Here is a 20,495-nt window from a genome sequence, read left to right on the forward strand (position 1 = left end):
TTCTGTGCATCAAATGCTACCAGCAACAGAGGTATTTTCTTATATTCTGCTTCTCTCTGGATTTTCATTGTTGTACTGATGTTGTCAGATATTTGCCTCCCCTTCACAAATGGCAGCACATTTGCCTTTCTCTTAGTATAGATTGAAAAATGTCATAATCGTGGTTTAAAACTGAAATGGGTCTTTTTGGGTCAGAACGGTCTTTACCCTGTTCCAAGATGCTGGGGCTCCTCTTCCACTTTTAATTACTGTTAAACAAAACCTTCCAAATTGTTATCACTTTTTTCTCTCATAACTTCCAAACATCCTTAGGAAAACTCTCTTCTGGGAGACTTCCATGTTGATTGATTATACATCACCATTTTTATCATGTCCTCTTTTCTTGGCTATTAATTGTTGAGCCACATTTTCTCTAATTTGGTATACTTAAGTCATCCATAAGCATTTCCATTCATGCTTCCACTTTTTCTGCTTTATACAATTTTTCTTACAGTTTGCAAAATATCTTTAATACCTGTATAGGATCTGTGGTTATTTTACTTGGCATAGGCTCCCTAAGTTTGGAAACAATCCTTTCTTTGTAATGTTACCCAAGTCATCATGCTAAAAGGTTTTGTGTTCTGGAGTGATCACAAAATAGTTGCTTAACAGCAATCTTTCTAAACTCATGCATATTATCCAAATACTTCCTTATTTTTCCTTCAGCACTCTGTGGTTGCTCCTGTTCTTGTTCTATCAAATTCCCCTTATTCTGCAGTATTTTAATCTTTGTCATCCCCTTTTTAAACTCCTGGTTCATTTTATTGCATTCACTAGATATCCCTTCTAAAGAAATTTCTGTCTACCCTAATAACTCCTGGATAATTTCCACTACCCGTTCCTTAAATGCCTGTATTTTTAACAACTAGTTGGATGAATAGAATTGGTGAAATCTGTAAAGTCTTGTGCTAAAACACAAAATGCCTTTGTAAATTTATGTATGATAAAAGAGCTGAACACAGTCAAGAAAAATACCTGTTACTCAGTTAAGCATCTGTTTTCTCTGAGTTGCTCAGCTGACCAGCCAGACAGTTCAGAAAATGACATTTGCATTGCTGAAACATATGCTTGGCTTAGAGTTGCATTATAGGATTTGTTACAAATAGTAAAGGTCCCCATATTGTTGTTAGAGCTGTTCAGTGCAGATAAAGTGAGTTGTAGCCTATACTTTTTTAATGAAAATTGCTTATGTGGCTGTATATCAGTTCTTGATGCTGGTCTTAGTGCCCAACTTCTGATGTTAAGTTTAGTGTCAGGCTGCTGGGCAATGAAGGATATCATGCAGACTCCCTAATTAATTATTCATGACGGGTTCATCTGGGGCCGTCTTTATGATTTACAATAGTGAGTGTTAGCAATGGAGAGCCAATACTGAGCTTCTGAAAGTAGACCCTAATTCACTTTGCAGTATGCACTCCAGTGTATGGTGGCAGTCATTCAGCGGAGATTTTTAGCTTATCTCAGAAGGTATTTAGATGACGTGGAACTTGTGCATCTGTAAGATGTGATATTGTTGCCTTTTATAAGTAACTCTGAGCTTGACAGTGTCGTCAGATAGTCATGAGTTCAGCCTCCTGTAAGTATTTATCTTTTAGGCTTTGTTAGTTTGTCTCGCTTCATTTGGGAAAGCATAATACAGATAACTCCTGCTTGGTGCCAAATGGGATTTTATGTGTGGTGATATAGGTAGGAGGAATTATCTTGAAAGTATAGTTACAGTAAAAATTAGGAGGGCGGAGCACAGTTCTTTGAAGCATTGTATGGCAAGATAAGGACTGAGAAATGGTTGTTCAATTAAATTAACTGAATATGTCCAGGAGTGTGGTATATGCTACGTCAAGCAGGAGGAACTGTATTGCATGTATTTTTTTGAAAAGTACTTGCTTGGCAAATATAGCTCAGGGATTTTTTTATGTCATTTTATTGTATTGTATTTATGTTTGTATTTATTTATTTATTGTAAGAATGACTAGTAAGAAGATCTCTATGTAGTTAAGATTACCATGTAAAGAAACATAACTAGAAGAGAGTTTGGTAGTAAAACTCAAGTAGACAGAGTGGTATAATGTACGGGTAATGTATTCTGAGAAAATATCACAGCTCTGCTAACTTATAATTTTACTACTTTAAATACAGGTCATGACTGATGTGGTAGGAAACCCTGAAGAGGAACGTCGGGCAGCATTTTATTATGAACCTTGGTCTCAGGAAGCTGTTAGCAGATACTTCTATTGTAAGGTAAGAGGGGCTTTTTTCTGCTAATTAATTATAAACAATGAAGAATTCAATTACCCAAGTGGCTATGGCTATGCTGGTTCTAATAACAAAATACTTTTGCTGTTTATGAGAAAAGTAAATGTTGTTTGATTAGATGCCTTACTCCTGTCATTCTCAGCCTGGAAATCAAAACTACAGTTTTGCAGTCTGAGGATGAGTTGGTCAATAAAATTTCATAGTGTGGGAGTGGTTTGTGATGAGGTGGTACCATGCGTTACTTGTGCTGAACCCTAGTTGTATAAAACTGTACCCGGTTTGTGATGAGGTGGTACCATGCATTATTTGTGCTGAACCCTAGTTGTATAAAACTGTAACCGGTTTGTGATGAGGTGGTACCATGCGTTACTTGTGCTGAACCCTAGCTGTATAATACTGTACCCAGTTTGTGGTGAGGTGGTACCATGCGTTACTTGTGCTGAACCCTAGCTGTATAAAACTGTACCCGGTTTGTGATGAGGTGGTACCATGCATTACTTGTGCTGAACCCTAGCTGTATAAAACTGTACCCGGTTTGTGATGAGGTAGTACCATGCGTTACTTGTGCTGAACCCTAGCTGTATAAAACTGTACCCGGTTTGTGATGAGGTGGTACCATGCGTTACTTGTGCTGAACCCTAGCTGTATAAAACTGTACCCGGTTTGTGATGAGGTGGTACCATGCGTTACTTATGCTGAACCCTAGCTGTATAAAACTGTATCCTGGTCAGCATCTTTACAACCACTTTTCCTCAAAAACTCTTAAAAAAGTATATAGCTGTGCTATTAAGTTTTAAACCGTGGTGTTCCAAATTTTAAACCATGGTGTTCCAAGTTTTAAACCATGGTGTTCTTTTCAAAGTGCATATCATAGATTGCTAAAAATATTCAGTGTTCAGAATGTCTTCTGTCCATTTTGCATTAAAGGTTAAATGTATTCTGTATCATTTTAGATACCTCTTGGGTGCCCAGTTAGGTGTCTTTGACATTCCTTTTTTAAACAAAGAGTTTGAAATTGTGAAAATGTGGGTTGTATGCAGGTACAAGTTAAAGGTAACCATAGTACAGATTGATATATCTAACCACAAGAATTCATATGCAAAACACAGTGCTGCAGAATGCTGTGTACCTCCTCAGGACTCTGCCTTCTTTAAACAATGCTTCTTGGCTTCCAGAAATGTGCTTCACACTTTTCTACTGCTGCTGTTGCTGCTACGTTTTGGTGGGTAGGTTGGTGTTCAAAATGGCTGCACAGCTACATAAACCACAAATATACAAACATTTGTGCAGAGTATATTCAAATGAAGGTAGTTTTCATGTATGTGTGTGAATCGCACTATTTCCATAAAGCACACAGGCAACATGAAGAGTGGCTAATTCCCACCAATTGCTGAACATAAGCCATTCCCTACCCTGGCTATTTAGTGCAGAAGGATAGAGCCTTTATTGCACTTAGGCAGTTGTGGTTTGATTAGTCAGTCCTGACACTGGAGGAGCTAAGTAGGGAGGGTGAGGAGTTTAGGGATGTGGCCCTTTTGCCTCGGGGGGAATTAAAGTATGCTTGACAGAACACAGGGAAGTGAAATGAAGTGACATTTCTCTGGTGGAGATTGTAGAAATGCTTGCGTGGTGAGGGCAGGCCTGTTTGCTGACATTGTCCTATGTGGAAGTGAGAGATGATCAGCATGACAGCCCATTGCATGTCCCCCTTTGGCTGGGCACTCATGAAAGAATGTAGCGTTAATTTAAAAACCCTTGAACCACTCCAGTGGCTGTCTAAATTATATCCTCTCCATGTCAGCCCTCATCACAGTGATGAGAAACAAATGGGCCAATTTCCCAGGAGGGGACTGATGACTGACAGGAAAGAGGGTTGCACTTCAGAGCAATACTAGGTCTTCCTAATGTGTACACATCCACTACTGTTTGCCTGCAGGTCCAGACTGTTCAGTAGGACATCAACCCACAGTTGCTAAAACTGCACAGTAGACAATGCAAAGACATTGGCAGGTGGGCTGTAATGGGACTCAGAAATATACTGATTATGCATGTCTCTGAATTGTATTATAACTGTGCAGCATTGCTCTGCCAAACTAAGTAGAGCATACCATTCACCTGCATATTTCCATTTTCCTTCCATTTATCTCAAAATTTTTGTTGAACATCTAGTAGATCAATAGTAATTCCTTTCCTGAAAATTTTCAGATGTTTGTCATTTTATTTCGTATTCTCCTTTTTTGTATCTTTTTGTCCTTGTGATAGGTCCCTACTCCAGGCCAGCAATCAAGGAGACTCAGTCCTCAGCACTGACTCCAGTGAGGGACGGTCACTAAGAGCGAAGATGTATTCACACAATATTTTCAGATGTAGCCCCCTGCACCAAGCACAATTTCCCTTAGGAGTACACAGGGAGCATGCTCCAGACCTGGGGCTGGACTCTCTATCTCCAGGCCCACACAAAACTCCACACTGACCACTTTGGAGCTCTGTGTCCCTGTTCCCAGTAACTGATGCACATACTTGGATATTTGAGTTTCACAAACACATACACACCTTGAAAAAGCTGGCACATATTTACTGGCTGTGCCCCTTTCTGCCCAGACTCTGAGGTAATCATGCTGCCACCAGTGAGCTACCCTAAGGCTCATACAAAGAGTACCCAATTATAGTGTGTAAAATTAATACTAATACAAATGGTAGAGTGTGACCACAGCAGCAAGGCTTTCAGGAGTGGCCTCAGTGTCACTAAAACAAGCATAAGTACTCTCAAGATGTTAAAAGTATTCTCTAAAGGACCAGCCACAGTGAAAGGTATTAAAATATTTGATGATAAATAATAAAACAGAAAACAGGAAAATACTGAATACAATAAACAACAGAGTTTCAACCACAGATATATAAAAAATACAATTGGATAGTTTCTCATTATTCTCACTAAATGTCCCTGACTAACTAAAGAATTACTGTTCCTTGACTACTTACTAAAACAAGGTAAGCTGATGTGTGCTGAGTGTCTTACCACAGCAAAAGCCAGATGATGTCTCTCTCTCTTTGTGTTGATGTGTGAGATATATACCTGTCAGAAGTCTTTCCTGGCAGATTCTGTGCTGCCGCATGAATGCCAAAGAAACCAGATACTGGTTAGAGGATGACATCACCTCTGGTCACTTGATTCTGGTACAATACATACAAAGCTTTTCTCAGATCTGTGGCAGCATCTGAAAGCTATAACACAATTTCAGACTTTCTACCCTTCCAGGGTTCTCTGATTTAACATAGACATTTGATCATTTGCAACAGTACAAACTAATATATGTGTATGCATTCTTTCTGTCCAGTAGGACCTCCTACTGTTGATGCATTTTTAATACAACTAACTTTACAAGTATATTTTTAACTCAAACATCTGTACAAATCAGTGAGGTAGTCAAATAACAAAACTATTTACAAAACTCCAGCTAACTATACACATATGTACACATGTACTGCCCTACTCTCCCTGGTACAGATGGCACTACCTCATAACATCACAGTCCTAAAGATTTCTATATGTTCCTTTCCTCACTGTTTTTCTTTAGAATTTTTTGCCATTGTAATGTTGATCCATAAAATCCTCACACTGTTTCTTGGTTCCCCTCACAACAGTAATATTATTTCCTCTTTCCATTCACTTGCTTAAAATCTGTCCTTGGGTAGCCCAGTCCTAGCTATTCTTTTTATGTTTTTTCAAAAGTAACTTTAGCAGCTTTATGATCAGAAAAAAAAAATAATTTTTTTTTTATGTTGTAGTTGTCTTAAATTACCCATGCTAAACTCTTTCTGTATACATAGATGTCCTCTTTCTTACGTTGTACCTTCATTCCCCAAACTTTCTAAACTGATCTGGATCCCACCCAGTTCGGGTTTGTGAAAGGCAGATCATACCTCCTGAACGTGATCGACTTCTTTGAGGCAGTCACCAAAGCCGTAGATGAGGGTAAGGTGGTTCACACAGCCTATCTTGACCTCGCCAAGGCTTTTGACACCATCTCCCACTCTGGAATTATAGCTAAACTCAATAAACTAGGCATAAATCCCTACATCACAAGATGGGTTGCCAGCTGGCTCACTGACAGAACCCACACTGTAAAAGTTGCAGACTCCAAATCTGACCTCAAACCAGTGACAAGTGGAGTACCACAGGGTTCCATCCTGGGACCGCTCCTGTTTGGTATCTACTTCTCTGAAGTGCAGGCTAACACAGAAGGCCTCTGGCTAAAGAAGTTCGCAGATGACTGCAAACTAGGAGCCATAGTCAAGTCCCCAAATGATGTGAACATCCTACAGAAGGGCCTCTCTGAGACAGTTGCCTGGTGTCAGAGCCATGGCCTCAAGCTCAATGCCAAAAAGTGCGGTGTCATCCCCTTTGGTAAAAACTCTGTAACCATGAACTACCACATAGGCAGCAATCTACTTAATACTGAATGCGTGATAAGAGACCTTGGGACCCAGGTGGACAGTAGTCTCTCCTTTGATAGTCACATCGCCACAGTAGTCAGGAAGTCCTTCTACGTGGCACACCTCATCATAAAAGGGTTCTCATCCAGGAAAAAAGAGGTCATCGTTCCCCTCTACTCGACACTCATTAGACCCACTATAGAGTACAACGCCCCTTTTGGAATGTACCTTACAAGACATCTGCAGCAGCTGGAAAGGCCACAGAAGTACCTCACAAAGAGGATTACTGGACTCAAACAAATGCCCTACACTGACCGCCTCAAAAAACTCCAGCTTTACTCCATAGCATATCGATTACTCAGAGGTGATCTCTGCCTAACATATAAAGCTATGTCAAACCCAGAGCTATTGGACATGCTACACCTAAAGAAATCCCAGTCCCTCCGAGCTACACGCTCTAGGGACCTAAACCTTGTCACCACAATAAACAGAACATGCTGATGGGATAGATTCCTATCCCAGAGACTTCCCATACTCTGGAACAGGCTACCCATCTATGTCAATCAAAGTTCTTCATTAGCACTCTTCAAGAAAAATCTTGATGAGCGGATGGAAAAAGGAAATACACCCCAGGAATCACTTCTGTGTCTTTGCTCGACAGTGGCACAGGAAAATAACTTTATTGGTTGGCGTAAGCCAGGGAACCTTGTTGGCTAGGCTTGCGTAGGCCCTTGAGCCGATAGCCTAGTACCTACCTATGAACCTATGATAAATACAGTTATTTATTTTCCTATCTTAATATTGTTGTTGTTTCTTCAGCATTTTTACTTAATTTACAGTTAAATGTCCTATATGACTGCACATGGCCTACAGTTATAAATGACTTCTATTTTTCTTCACTTCTGACTTGAACACGTGTACATTACATACCCTTTTTTCTATTTCCACTTCCATACAAAAAGTTGTACCAGGTATTATAACTATAATATCCTTTGTATGTGTGTGATGCCCCTGCACTGGTCCAGTAATCAAGGTGCCTCAGTCCTCACCACTGGCAACAGTGTGGGACTTACATAATGGGAGGATGACAAGTACACACAGTAAAATACAGTTTCCCTTAAGAGCACACAAAGATCTCAGTCAGTCTGGGGGCTGGTTTCTCCCTCTTTCTCCAGATCCCAAGTAAGACTCCCCATTGGTATAGCTGTAGGGTTAAGATCTCAGCTGAGGAGTCAGGCCAAGACCTCCAGCACCCTCTTTGTCATGTCCCTGCCCAAGTAGCTGATACACAAACACACTTTGAGATTTGATTTGTATACAAACACACATACACTTCTGGGGAAGGCTGGCACATGTTTACTAGCTATGCCCCCCTTCTGCCCAGACTATAAGGTAGTTATCACTGCCACCAACCCGTTTATCAGCTACTTAAGGCCCTTACAAAGGGTGACCAATCCTACTGTGTAATGTTACTATTCTCCAAATGGTAAATGTGACCAAGAGCAAGGCTGTTTAGGAATGGCCTGTACAGTGTCACCAAATACATATGCCACTACCCTAAGAGCTTAAATATCTCTAAACAAACCAGCCACAAAGATGGGTTTAAATATATTTAATAATAAATAATAAAATAACAAGACAATACTCAAGCAACACAATAACTACAGAGTTCAGAATCACAGGAAATATTTTAAAACAATATTGCAGGATGGTCTCAAATAACTACATAAAACATCTAAAGTAATCTTTACTATATTTATATATATATATATATATATATATATATATATATATATATATATATATATCTAAGAGAGACACTATGCCCTAAGCCTTACTTAGATACAACATGCAGGCAGAAGTGCTGATGATGGATGTTTCCAGGTCAAAGACAAAATACAAAATGCCAAAGTCTCTCTCTGAGAGAGTTCTTAAATCAATATCACATATTACTGCTGGGTTAGCTTGGATGACATCACTTTTTGTCACCTGACTTTAGTTCCCAAGCTAAACCAGAAACTAACATCGCTGTGTTCAAAATACGTATCTCTCAGATGTGCAGCTGCTAGGAAGTCATAAAGCAATAAAACACTTTACATTTTAAACAGAGTAAAAACGTCTCTCCAAAACAGTAGAAAAAATTTCTAGCTCTAGACATCCTGTCTTCTTGCTGCAATGAAACTAACTTTTATAACACATCATAAAGCACTTAATTTCAACTTATTTTCTTGACGTTTTGTAAGTTAATCTTCCATGTTCCAGCAGGGTATGCTATGGTTACATTCTTGAAGTTCAGTACATAACATACAGTTCTGTATAAATCATATCAATATTCACAAATGACATATAATTTTTTACAGAATTGCCGATAGCTGGGCTGTCCATGTCACAATGTGTATCAGATCTTTGACATAAGACAGTTGCTACTCCTGATTGTTCTTCCCTGCAAAATACCCAGATAAATGTTCCTTCACACAAAGCTTCTACCAGCCTCCTAAGGTAATTTGTACACCTACCATGGAATTTAGAAAGAGCTACCATCAGTGGTAAGCCATAACATGGCAGTTTTCCATTAATTCTTAATCCATACTCACCACCATGATTTTATGCAATCTGTAAAATTACAGCAGGGGCTTGTCTCCACAGCCTACAGCAGTGCTAATTAGGAATTCCTGGGGAGTGTCATATGATAATTAGCCGTGTGCTCTCCCCTATGAATGCCTGTAGGAAATGATTTACACACTTAAGGGATTCAGAGCGTCACTGGGCTGTGTAAATTAACATTGCCAAACACATTAACTAACATGACCAAAAGGCGATGTTCACCCATTGCACCCAATGACAGAGACAACAGCTAAGTGTCCGGTATTTTAAGGGGAGCAGTAGTGGCGGGGGATATGTGAGTGCGTTTATGTGTGTCTTTTTTTTTTTTTTTTTTTTTGTGTGGTTTCAAGTGAGTGTGTGGTTGGGTGGTTGTAATAGAGGGGCTAGTTAGGAGATAGGTAGAAGAGGGATTTGTGTGTGTGTATGTGTGCGTGTCTGTGTGTGTGTGTGTGTGTGTGTGTGTGTGTGTGTGTGTGTGTGTGTGGGTGCATGCTGGAAACCCTGTTCTTCCACTATATCTCCAAAATTTGGAACACAATTCCACAACATATTCTAAACATTACAAACCTAATGCAATTCAAAAAATTGCTAAAAGACTACGTCTATAGCAAATGGATCTGCTCCTGCAACAGTCACGGCTAATGGCATCCAGCCTCCCCCACATGTTTTTCTCCTCCTGAGAACAGTCACCATCAGATGCACCTAACCAATATATCCTGCACTTCCCTACTATTCTCCCACCCCAACTCTTCTCAGCTCCTCTCTAATCAGTCTACACCAACAAAACTAAGCCTGCTACAGACTAGAACAACAGCTTCTAATATGCTCATTCACAAGCATACCCACAAAATTTCTTATCTATCTGTCAAAAATGCATATGTAGAAAATATGATTTGTTTCCACTCTGTAGTAAGAGTCTAGCTGTCTACTATTTGTTACACAAATTGTGTAAAAGAAAAAAAACACTATGTAAAACTTTTTATGTAAAAGTGTTTTTTTTTTACTTTGTAACTGTCACTATCAATGATTCTTCTTGATGTATAACTTTCAAATGCTACTGTTGTAAACCCTGTAAACTGGGCTTGTGATGTTAATATCTATATATATATATATATATATATTTTTTTTTTTTTTTACTTATGAGCCTTTCTGCCCAGGCCTCCACCTGAAATGGGCTTCCACTCAGATGGACCATCCCGGTAAACAAGTGTAAAATAAATAAATAAAATGTAGAAACGTTATAAAAAACACACATGAGTAAACTGGAAAGACAGCAGTGGAAGTACATCAAGGGCATGCATGGATGTGAACATTTAAGTTTTAATGAAAGTCTAAAATAAATGAACTTGTTCAGTGCCTCATGTAGATATTTAACAGAAGACCTTATTCAGGTATATAGTGCATTTAGAGACAACTACCTCTGGGCATGTTTGGCATTATGAAATAGTAGTAAAGAATCATCAGACAACCTGTGTAGAACATGCTGTAGAAATGAGAAGTGCACTAATTGGTTCTCTGAGAAAGCAGCTGATGCATGGAGTAGACAACCAAATTACATTAAAGCAGGCACTAGTTTAGATATTTTTTAAGGACAGCCTGAAGACATTACGGGAACAACTGTTTTGGTACATTGACAGGGTAGAAGAGCATTATTGCCCATGCTTGAAATATTTGTATATCCTGCTTGAACCAAAGAAACCAACAACTAAGAAAGCCAACTTAACAAAATTGAAGATATTTTGTGTATATTGTTCAAATCCTGATATAGTGCATTCAACTGGCTCAGTTTCGTATTTGATAGAACTATCTGACAAATGCCTGGGTTACGCCATTGCAGCTTATTTGGCTGTGACACCCCCAGCCAACATCTGTCCCAACAATACAGCAGTTCTTACAAGGGATCCTTCATCTGAGACCAACAAGGAGGCAAATTCCTCCCTGTCTGGGTTTTGGATTTTGTAACAATGCAACTTACTCTGCCACCCTTTGAACCAGTAAGTACAACACCATGAACTACTTGTCATGAAAGATCCTGCTTTTGGAAACGACTATCTTTGCAAAGGAACTTTCAGAACTGCAGCCTTTAGTGCTCAAGGAATCTTGTACAGCCTGCTGCAAAGACAGGATAGCAGTTACAAACAATTCTCTTCATTGTTTTTCTCCCTAAAGCAGCGTTAGAGTTAACCCTGAGTCAAACTATCCAGTTGCCATTTTGTACTGCAGACCACAGAACAAGGGTGGAGTAGCAACATCTAATGAGTGCACATATGCAGATGAAATAAACAGCCTTTATACCATTCTTGCCATGTAAACAAAGCAGATCAGTCACTAAACAGACCTTATCCATGTACTGTATAAATTATGCTGAATTTTGTTATGACCATAGGTACACCTTCAAGGTCAGGTGAATGCCCATTCTGCCAGGGCATCAGCTGATTACAACTGCTGCCATTATTAAAAATGCGTCAGTCAGTAGTATTTGTGAGATAGCTATCTGGACCACTATTTGCACAATTCCAAGCACTATAGGATACTCATGCAGCCCAGGACCAGGGTAAGATTTGCCACAGCCATTCTGCAGGGTGTGTGTATCTCTTCCCTAGCCCTGTAACCAGGCTACTCTAGCAGGGAACTGCTGTAGTATTCTTCCCTGGTATTATGAATGATACTGCAAGGACAGAAACTTGACAGAGAAGGCCAGTAGACTTTTGTGTTTATGGGCAAATGAAAGTAAGTAAATAAAAAAGAATATTGAATATTTTGAGGCTTTTTTCTAGCAAATGAATTGTATGCTTAGTAGCAGTTCTGTAACTGGCTCTCATGTCTCCATGGAAACAATCTGATAAAGAAAAAGTGGCTCTCTGGTTCTCATGTCTCCATGGATACAATCTGATGAGAAATTGGTTACTGTCTGGCGGAGAGTGATTAGCTGGGTTAAAATAAAGAGAGAAACTGGCTAGGTGATAATATTCTATGAAAGCATTCATAGGTTATCCCAACTGGAAGAGCTATTAAGATAAAGCAAAAAACAGTTAGCACTTAGCAGGAAAACAGGTTGCACCACACATCTTAGCATGGACAACCTTTTCTTCAAGTAAATTTAAGTCTATGAGTGTGGCTATCTGTTTGGGACATTTGTCCCTGTTAGGAGGCTAAAACTTCAATATATGAAGATGTACATAGTTTTATGAGTTAGTATTAAATTAATAGGCTGTAGGGGGTATTGTTTTGGGAGGAGTTTATTTGAGGGCTTTCAATAAAACAAAAGGTATTGTAAGATGTGACATGGGGTCAAATGGATACGACAAGAAACAACTATATAAAAGTTCAACCTGCCAGAGTATGCATGTAACACAAAAGCTGGAACTAGACATTTAACAAAAATGATGTTATACATAAAGGGTGGGAATAATAGCTTTTTAATACAATGATGCTTTCTGTAATGTCTTTAAATGTCAATGGTGTCACAGATAAATACAAAAAAAAAAAGAACAGTGAACTATATTTAAAAATGTAGAGTGCAAATAGCTTTGTTACAGGAGACACTCGTGGAAAAAACTGAACATGTGAATTTGATAAAGAAAGGTTTTCAGGATGGTTATTCAGTGGAATGTGTGGGACAAGGGAAAAGAGGAGTACTTATATTAATTGCAAGAGGAGCTCCAATAGTGATAGAAGAAGATAAAAAAGATAATAATAACAGATTTGTAGTATTAAGGGGTTATAATGGAGCTTGAGAAAAATTATGGGAGAAATCAGTTTTCAGCAAGGAATATTCCTTATAGTTGGGGACTAGAATTTGATTTGCACCAGTGAAGATGTGTCAGGGGACCTAGAATGGAAATTATAACAAAGGAGGATAGATTTTTTGAATACATTTATGAAAGTATTTGGCATGGAAGATGTGAATTCAATAATAAGAGTTCAGAGGGAATTGACATATTATTCCCCAAGATATAAAAACAGGGCTAGGCTAAACAGAATTTACATTTCACAGGAACATGTGCATTTAATTAAGGTCTTGAGACGCACCCAGAAAGTATTTCAGATCATGCTCCAGTAATAACTAGATTAAAAACACAAGATAATGAAATAAAAATGAGGCACTGGCGCTTTCCTACCTATCTGTTGAAACTTGAGGAATTTAAGGAATGGGTAGTGGAGATTATTTAGGAGCTATTCGAGAGGATCAAAATTACTTCTGGAAATATAGCTGTGGAGTGGGGTAAAAATAAGGTAGAGTTTAAAAATGACCTGGAAATAAAAGAAAGGAAGGTATGGTTAAGAAGTAACAAGAATTATTTAGAGGGACTGACAAATGTTAAAGTATTACAGAATAGGAGGAATCTCAACCGAACAAGAAGAGGATCAACCACACAATGTTAAGCAGAAAATGAGGGATTACCTTGGTAATATACACAAGTTTAGAAAGATTGCTCATATGCAACTGTTTTTGATAATAACACTAGAGCATGAAAGCTTTTAGCACAATGACTTAGGCAACAGAAAGTAGAAAGGGATAACTGCCAAGCTTTGGGAGCCTATAACGAGGAAGGTAACAAGAGATCCTGCAGACTTATTAAAATATTTCTGAAATTCTGTGAGGGTCTGTATAAAGCAGAGAAATATGAAAATCAAGAAAATATACAAATGGAAATGTTTATGGAAGAATTAAATATGCCAGGGTTAGAGGTATATGAGGCTCAATTGCTAACAGTTATGATAAGAGGAGATGAGATAAAAATTGTGATGTATAACCAAGCTACAGGAAAGTCCCCAGGATTAGATAGTATTCCTGTGGAGGTTTAGAAGCTAGGAGGGAAAAAAACTGATAAAGATCGGGAAGATTTTGTTTAGCAGTATTTTAGGAGGAGGAGAAGTGCCAACATCCTGAAAAAAAGCAGTAGTAGCTATCATACCTAAAGAGGTTAAAGATCCATCAGATCCAGCTTCATACAGGCTCATTTCAATACTAAACCATGATTATAAAGTGTTCATGTCTACAATTAATAAAAGAATGGAAAAAGTAATGCCAAAATTGACAGATATGGATTTGTGGGGTTTTGTGGAGGGGAGGCAAACATTTGACAACATTAACAGAATATTGATGACCTAGAGATAAGCAGAAGGTAAGAAATACCATTGTTGGTAGATCTTGATGCAGAGAAAGCATTTGACAGAGTAAGCTGTGACTTTATGAGCAGGGCAATGGAAGCATTTTCATTTCCTGAAAAAAATTATAAGGTTGATTAAGAGAATATATGAGGGACTGGAGGCAAAAAATAAAGTGGGTGGGGTCCTCTCTGATAATTTCTGCTTGAGCAGACAAACCAGGCAGGGGTGTCCTCTTTCCTGTTTGTTGTTTGCATTATATTTAGAACCACTGGCAAAGAAAATAAGGGACTCAAATTCAAAGATGTAATTGGCATGGTAGTCAAGACAACTGGCTCTATTTGCAGATGATATTATTTTAGTGTTGTGGAACATTTTGAGGCAATTTCAAATATTTTTGACGTTCAAAATGAAGCTAAAATAAAAGCAATAGTGATAGATTATGTACCCACATATGAATTGGTTCAGCAATATCCATATTTATGAACTTGTTAATACAGTTTGATTACTTTTATATAAATGTAAATTTGCCTATGTCACAAGTGATTATTCAATAAAATCGTTTAAAAAAAGAATGGTACTTTACCAGTAATCCTTATGATATAATCTTAGATGTTCAGTAGAAACGTTACTGTTGCTGCACGTCTCCCTTTCTTGAGCTCCTTTTGTAGACTCCTTTAGGTTCCTGTGAGACCTAGACAGTGGGGGCATGGGATGGAGACCACCTTCCTGCACACTTCCCTGGTGCATTACTGGGGAGTGGGAAAAAAAACATGACCTAATTCTCCTGCCAGGGTTAGCAGGCACTCTTGGTGACACCTTTTACTCCAAAAAAAAAGGATGATAGAGACTGCTTCCCTTTTTCTGTCAATCATCCTGTTGATGTGTTCTATCTGAGGATGAAAATAGGTTCACTTTGAGGGTACCCAAGACTCTAAAGGTTATGCCAGATGGACAGAAATCTGTCTGAAGCTAAACTGTATCGAGTTATGCTGCGGTAATGATGCTGCTATTTGAGTATCTGTTGTTATGGGAAGTTTGCTGACACACTGACACAGCTGTACTTTCTACAGCCAAATTAGCTGGAATAAAATTAGGATTAGTGTGCAGAATATAGTTTTCACTCAGCAGTGCACATGGACAGGTTGTGGTTGTTGCTTGTAATGCTTCGTAATGTAACTAGGACCATAAGAAGGTCAAGGAAAGTGAGTCTTGTAATCATTTCACCTTCCTAGTTCCCACCCTAGGCTGTATCTTCCCCTCGAGGAGGGCTCAGCCAGTCGTGCCTAGGGTGAATTTATGAATACCCATCCAATTATCAACGTCCTGTTTGAGTAGTTTATCGTTTTGGTGTTTCTTTTCTTTGAGTAGTTTATCACACTGCTTTTTCTGTAGGAGGACGCTATTCCAAAGGTGAGGAATGCTCTGAGTAAATATATCTGTCTCTCCAGCTTGTTTTATTGATCTTCTGAAGCACGTTTAGATCACTTGCTGTAGTATTTGTGGGACTGTCTGATTTGTGAAGGTGCAAGGGATCCTGGTCTACTGTGTTTCTAATTGGTCAGAAGGCAAGGCATAACTCCCTTCTGAGAAGCCTGTATGACACAGAAAAATGGGACAGTGATTTCTAGTCTTTTCTGGTGGCACAGAAATTATTCTTAATTTTAAATCATTTCATTATTATACACAGTGACATGCACAACGTTAACATGATTATCACATGCTGTAGAATTCATTTGCATAACGTAAAACTTTTTAAATTTGAATAAAGTTAAAATACTTATTTCCAAGTAGCCCTTGTATTTCTGAAGTAAAACAAGTTCTCTGTTTATTTATTTATTTATTCAGTTGGTAACCAATTACACGTGCATAACTTTATAGACCTGGCTTTGGAATAAAAAGAAAACAATAAAATGTGGTCACATACATTAATAGAGTAAAGCAATTTACATAGAGTAAACTTATTGTTTGAGAAACAAAATTAAGCAAGCCATAAAATATTATATCATGTAAACTCAGGGACAGGTCTCTGAGTGGCAATGGTGGGTCCTGGTAACTTACATTTCGAGAATCCGGGTTTGTTCCTGACTTTTGATAATGATGTACTTGGAAAATACACATTCTGGCCATGTCCTTGTGGATTTCCTGAGATATTCTAGTTTCATTCTTCCACCTAAAGACAAGCTGCTAAGGTTGATTGGCCATCTTAAGTGTCCATTCAAGTTGCCACTACAGTTGTCCTTGTGGCCTAGGATATGGCCAAAATAGAAGTGCAAGCATCAGTCCACCTACCTGACAATAAGTAAGAATAAGTCTAGATAAGGTTAGTAGCATCTGGTTATATCATTAATTAATCTGTTAGTCTTACATTATTTTTGTTTGTTTATTTAAAAAGATCACCAGGAACTGACAATATAACACAGAACAAGAACTTTTTCCATTTTCTGAATTATATTTATCCAGTCAGTTTAATTGGATGCATCCTTGATTATTACTAAATAACACTGTATTCAAAGGCAGTGTTTCTCACATTTAGACAGTTTTACACTTCTGAAACTAAGATAATTACAACACTGCTCTTTGAAAATTTTTGCTGCATTATTTGTTTACTTTTGAAGTGTCTGACTATATATTGTTGTTGAATAAAGTATTGCGCATTGTTTTGTTTCTACATACAGAGTCTCAGAGTTTAAATAACAGTGGTGCATGTTTGTTAACAATGGTCTTTCAGAATGCCACTCTGCAAGCAACTGTTAAATACCCATTTTATTACAGTTTGTTGTTTGCATATTAGTCCAGGTGGTACCCCCTGGTTTGTGGCTGTTCGTTTTGTTTTTGCTTGCTTTCCTTTTCATATTTGCTCACTTGTTTGGGCAGTTTAAGCTGTAGTCCATCCACGTTGTACCTCCCTGTAACTTTTTACTTCACCCTTTTGACAGAGGAGATGCTTCATGTTCATTCCACTGTGACTAGATAACACCCTATTTTTGTAAAGTTCCCCATTCCTATCCTTCCTTAAGGAGCAGGGCAAGAACTTGGCTTTGGAAGCAGTTGTGTTTATGGTAAACCAAGTTGTCAAATTATTTCTTGTAAGGAATTGTGGATACATAGTGACATCAAATCAGCATATGTACTCATTGCTGTAATGTAACCATTCATACCAAACTCCGTATTCAACAGCCTGTCTTTTGCCAGGATGTAGACAGCAGACCTTATTCCCACTGTATGTAACTCTAAGGAAAGTGATTGTTCCTTCAGTAACCTAAATCTCATGTTTTGACCAGTTTATTGATGACACAGCTATATATCCAGATCAGTTATTACAATTGGGAAATTCAACAGCAAGAAATGTAATACATTAGTATTTAATTAAAATTGTTATAATTTGACCTACAGTTATAGATTTTGTGGACTGATCATTGGTTTACTTAATGTACTTTAAGTTGTTAATACACTAACTGTTTAATAGGCCATAAAATAACTTTAGAAATACATGGCTTTATTTGTCAGTTATCACTCATAATGTCATTCTTTTGGCCAGTATTCTGCTGTATTTCACAGGGATGTCTGTTGGTAAGTCGTTTGGCGTAGCGCATCAAGTCTATTGATTACTTACCTGTTTCTAGGCACAGTTGTGCAAATTCTTAAACCTCTTTGGCGGAATGGTCTTAGTCCATAGCCTTTCATAGTGTTTCAGTATTAACCCTATTGTTTGCATAAACCTAAAACAACCTAAGAATGAAATCCGTGATTCCAGTGCTGAAAGAAGTGCATGGTAAAAGGCTGACAATGTTGAGAAAGTTCAAAATGAGCTTTAAGGATGTGAAAATGTATATTTTGCAGGCTAATTGTGACTTTTCTTTTCCAGATTCAACAACGCAGGCAAGAGTTAGAACAGGCCCTGGGAGTACGCAACACTTAAACTAATGGCCTGGTAAAGGCCCTGGGTGTGCAAGCATGGTAGCTCATCACCCAGTAAATTGGCCTTCTTCATAAAACTCTACTGTTGGAACATTCGGCTATGGACAACACGGCAGCTAGATTTGCTGGCAAATCCCTGTTTTCACTGCAGGGTGCTGTGCTTTTTGTTCGTGTTACTTGTTTCACTGACGCTTTTCATTGTATTGTAACTGACATCTTGGGCAAATTCTAAGTGAGTGAGGACTGCTGTCCACTTTATAAACTGTAGGTATTAGAAACACTGTAGTAAACCCTGCACAAATATACGTTCTAAAGAAGCTAACATTAGGCATTCTGAGAATGTACCATATGAAGTCATTGTAGCTACTGGGAGCGTGACAACACTGCTATGCAGTCCTTTTATTCCCAAGTGTGAAATGTTTCCTGACTTGGAGTTCATGCAGTATTTTACCTTTTTTTTGTGTATGCAACGTGAAACCTCGTTGTTCTTTTGCCCTGGGACTCTTCAGTAGTTTAAGGAGCATTTCTTCTGCTTCTTAGAGTTTGTTTAGCCAGACTAAGCAGATGCAGAGAATTTGCAGGGCACTGCATTGTGCATTGTAGTATTAAACTGGCAAGATGTAGGCTTGTGTTCTTCCTACAAACTTCTGTACTTATTTCATTCACTGAAACCTCATTGTACCGATTGCTGTCAGTGCAGTTCCCTTTCAGAGTGTCTTTATCAGTCTGTACTGTTGGCCTCTGCAACCACCGTTTCAGCAAGAAAAACTGTATACTATGATGTGTGTGTGGCTTCAGTATTTTATTTTATATGTTGGTCCATTATGAACCCTGGCTTGTATAGGAAGTTCGGGCAGTCTGTTAAGTTAGGCACCCCTAGGATTTGAAATGAAGGGAAGGTTCCTAACATATGACAAAGGCAGCTGAAATGTTGGGCAAAAAAGTGACCCATGAAATGTGGATGTTCTCCATGTGCTCTTCCTTTAGGGGAAAAACATTATTGTGATTTCAGAACATCCCCCAAAGGAAATAATAAAACCCCAGTCCTGCTGAGAAAAGGGTGTCGAGTAACTGTGGTGCTTAATTGGCAGGAGATGTTCATTGATTGTGGCATCAGAATATTTTTACTTCACCTGGTGAAATCTAACCCCTTTTATAACAAAACAAAATAATTGTTAACTGGTAGAAATCATGTGTCCCTGTGTTTTTTTAGGGTTGTAAAATCCAGACAAGGACTTCCATCCATCTATCCATCCATCCACAACCCCTTTTTCCCATCTTTGCACATGGGGTCAGGGTGTCACTTCAACAGTGACAATCATCTAAGTTTTACACTGCCGAGTGACTAACCCTACTGCTGTAGTGCTTCCACACCACACAATCGCACTCACAGACCTATGGTCAGTTTAGAGTGCCCAATCCACCTCCACCTACTGCATGTCTTTTGAATGTGGGAGAAAACCCACATGAACACAAATAGGACATGCAGACTCTGCACAGAAGGTAACCCAGCCAAGGATCGAACCGGGGAGCCTCTTGGTGTGATTTTCTGTTTCTGAAAAGTGCACTTTTTACAAGCACACAGAAGTCAGTTGATGAAGTTGTGTATGCTGTGGTTTTCAACAAATAAATCTTTTATCAGCTAATCAAAGGCCAAACTAAGTACTCCTAGTACAAATTATTATTGTTAGATTTTGTTAGCCATGAAACCCACTGTCCTTCAATGGGTACTTGTCTGTAAACTATTTGCTGTGTAACAAAGATTGTTCTTTTTCTTAAATATATTTTCTGTAGCTATGTAGTACATTAACACACAAACAGATGCCACATTGTATTGGTGCTAATGAAATGTGACTAAAACTTCAGATTCACATCACATATCAGTATTTGTTGCAGCTGCTAATAAAGTCCCTCATTTCCTGTCAGCTTTACTGTGCAAATGTGTGTGTTTACTTTTTAACAATTTTTTTCTAGTAGATTATTTCTGCAGTAATTCTTACTGTTGGGACTTCAGCAGCAGAAAGCATGACTTCCAGAGCTAAAAACCATTCCTTCTGCAGGTCAGTTGGATGTCAACCCCTTAGGGATATCAGGATATTCCTTACATAACACCACTCACTAGGTCCTAA

General features: G+C 38.5%; 1 protein-coding gene across 6 annotated transcripts in view; it reads left to right on the forward strand.

Annotated features, from left to right (window-relative positions):
* SMARCD3 (SWI/SNF related, matrix associated, actin dependent regulator of chromatin, subfamily d, member 3) overlaps positions 1-20,291 on the forward strand; it is a 1,904,082-nt gene extending 1,883,791 nt beyond the window's left edge. For all 6 annotated transcript variants that reach the window (XM_044067567.1, XM_044067570.1, XM_044067569.1 and 3 more), the window contains 2 exons: positions 2,176-2,277; positions 18,314-20,291. In XM_044067567.1, coding sequence (XP_043923502.1) covers positions 2,176-2,277; positions 18,314-18,367 — 156 coding nt within the window. In that variant the 3' untranslated portion in view covers positions 18,368-20,291. The remainder of the gene's footprint in view (positions 1-2,175; positions 2,278-18,313) is intronic.
* Positions 20,292-20,495: the final 204 nt, after the last annotated feature.

Source organism: Protopterus annectens, chromosome 3.part1 (assembly GCF_019279795.1).
Source record: "Protopterus annectens isolate FY-2018-M chromosome 3.part1, PAN1.0, whole genome shotgun sequence".
Classification (NCBI taxonomy): Eukaryota; Metazoa; Chordata; order Ceratodontiformes; family Protopteridae; genus Protopterus; species Protopterus annectens.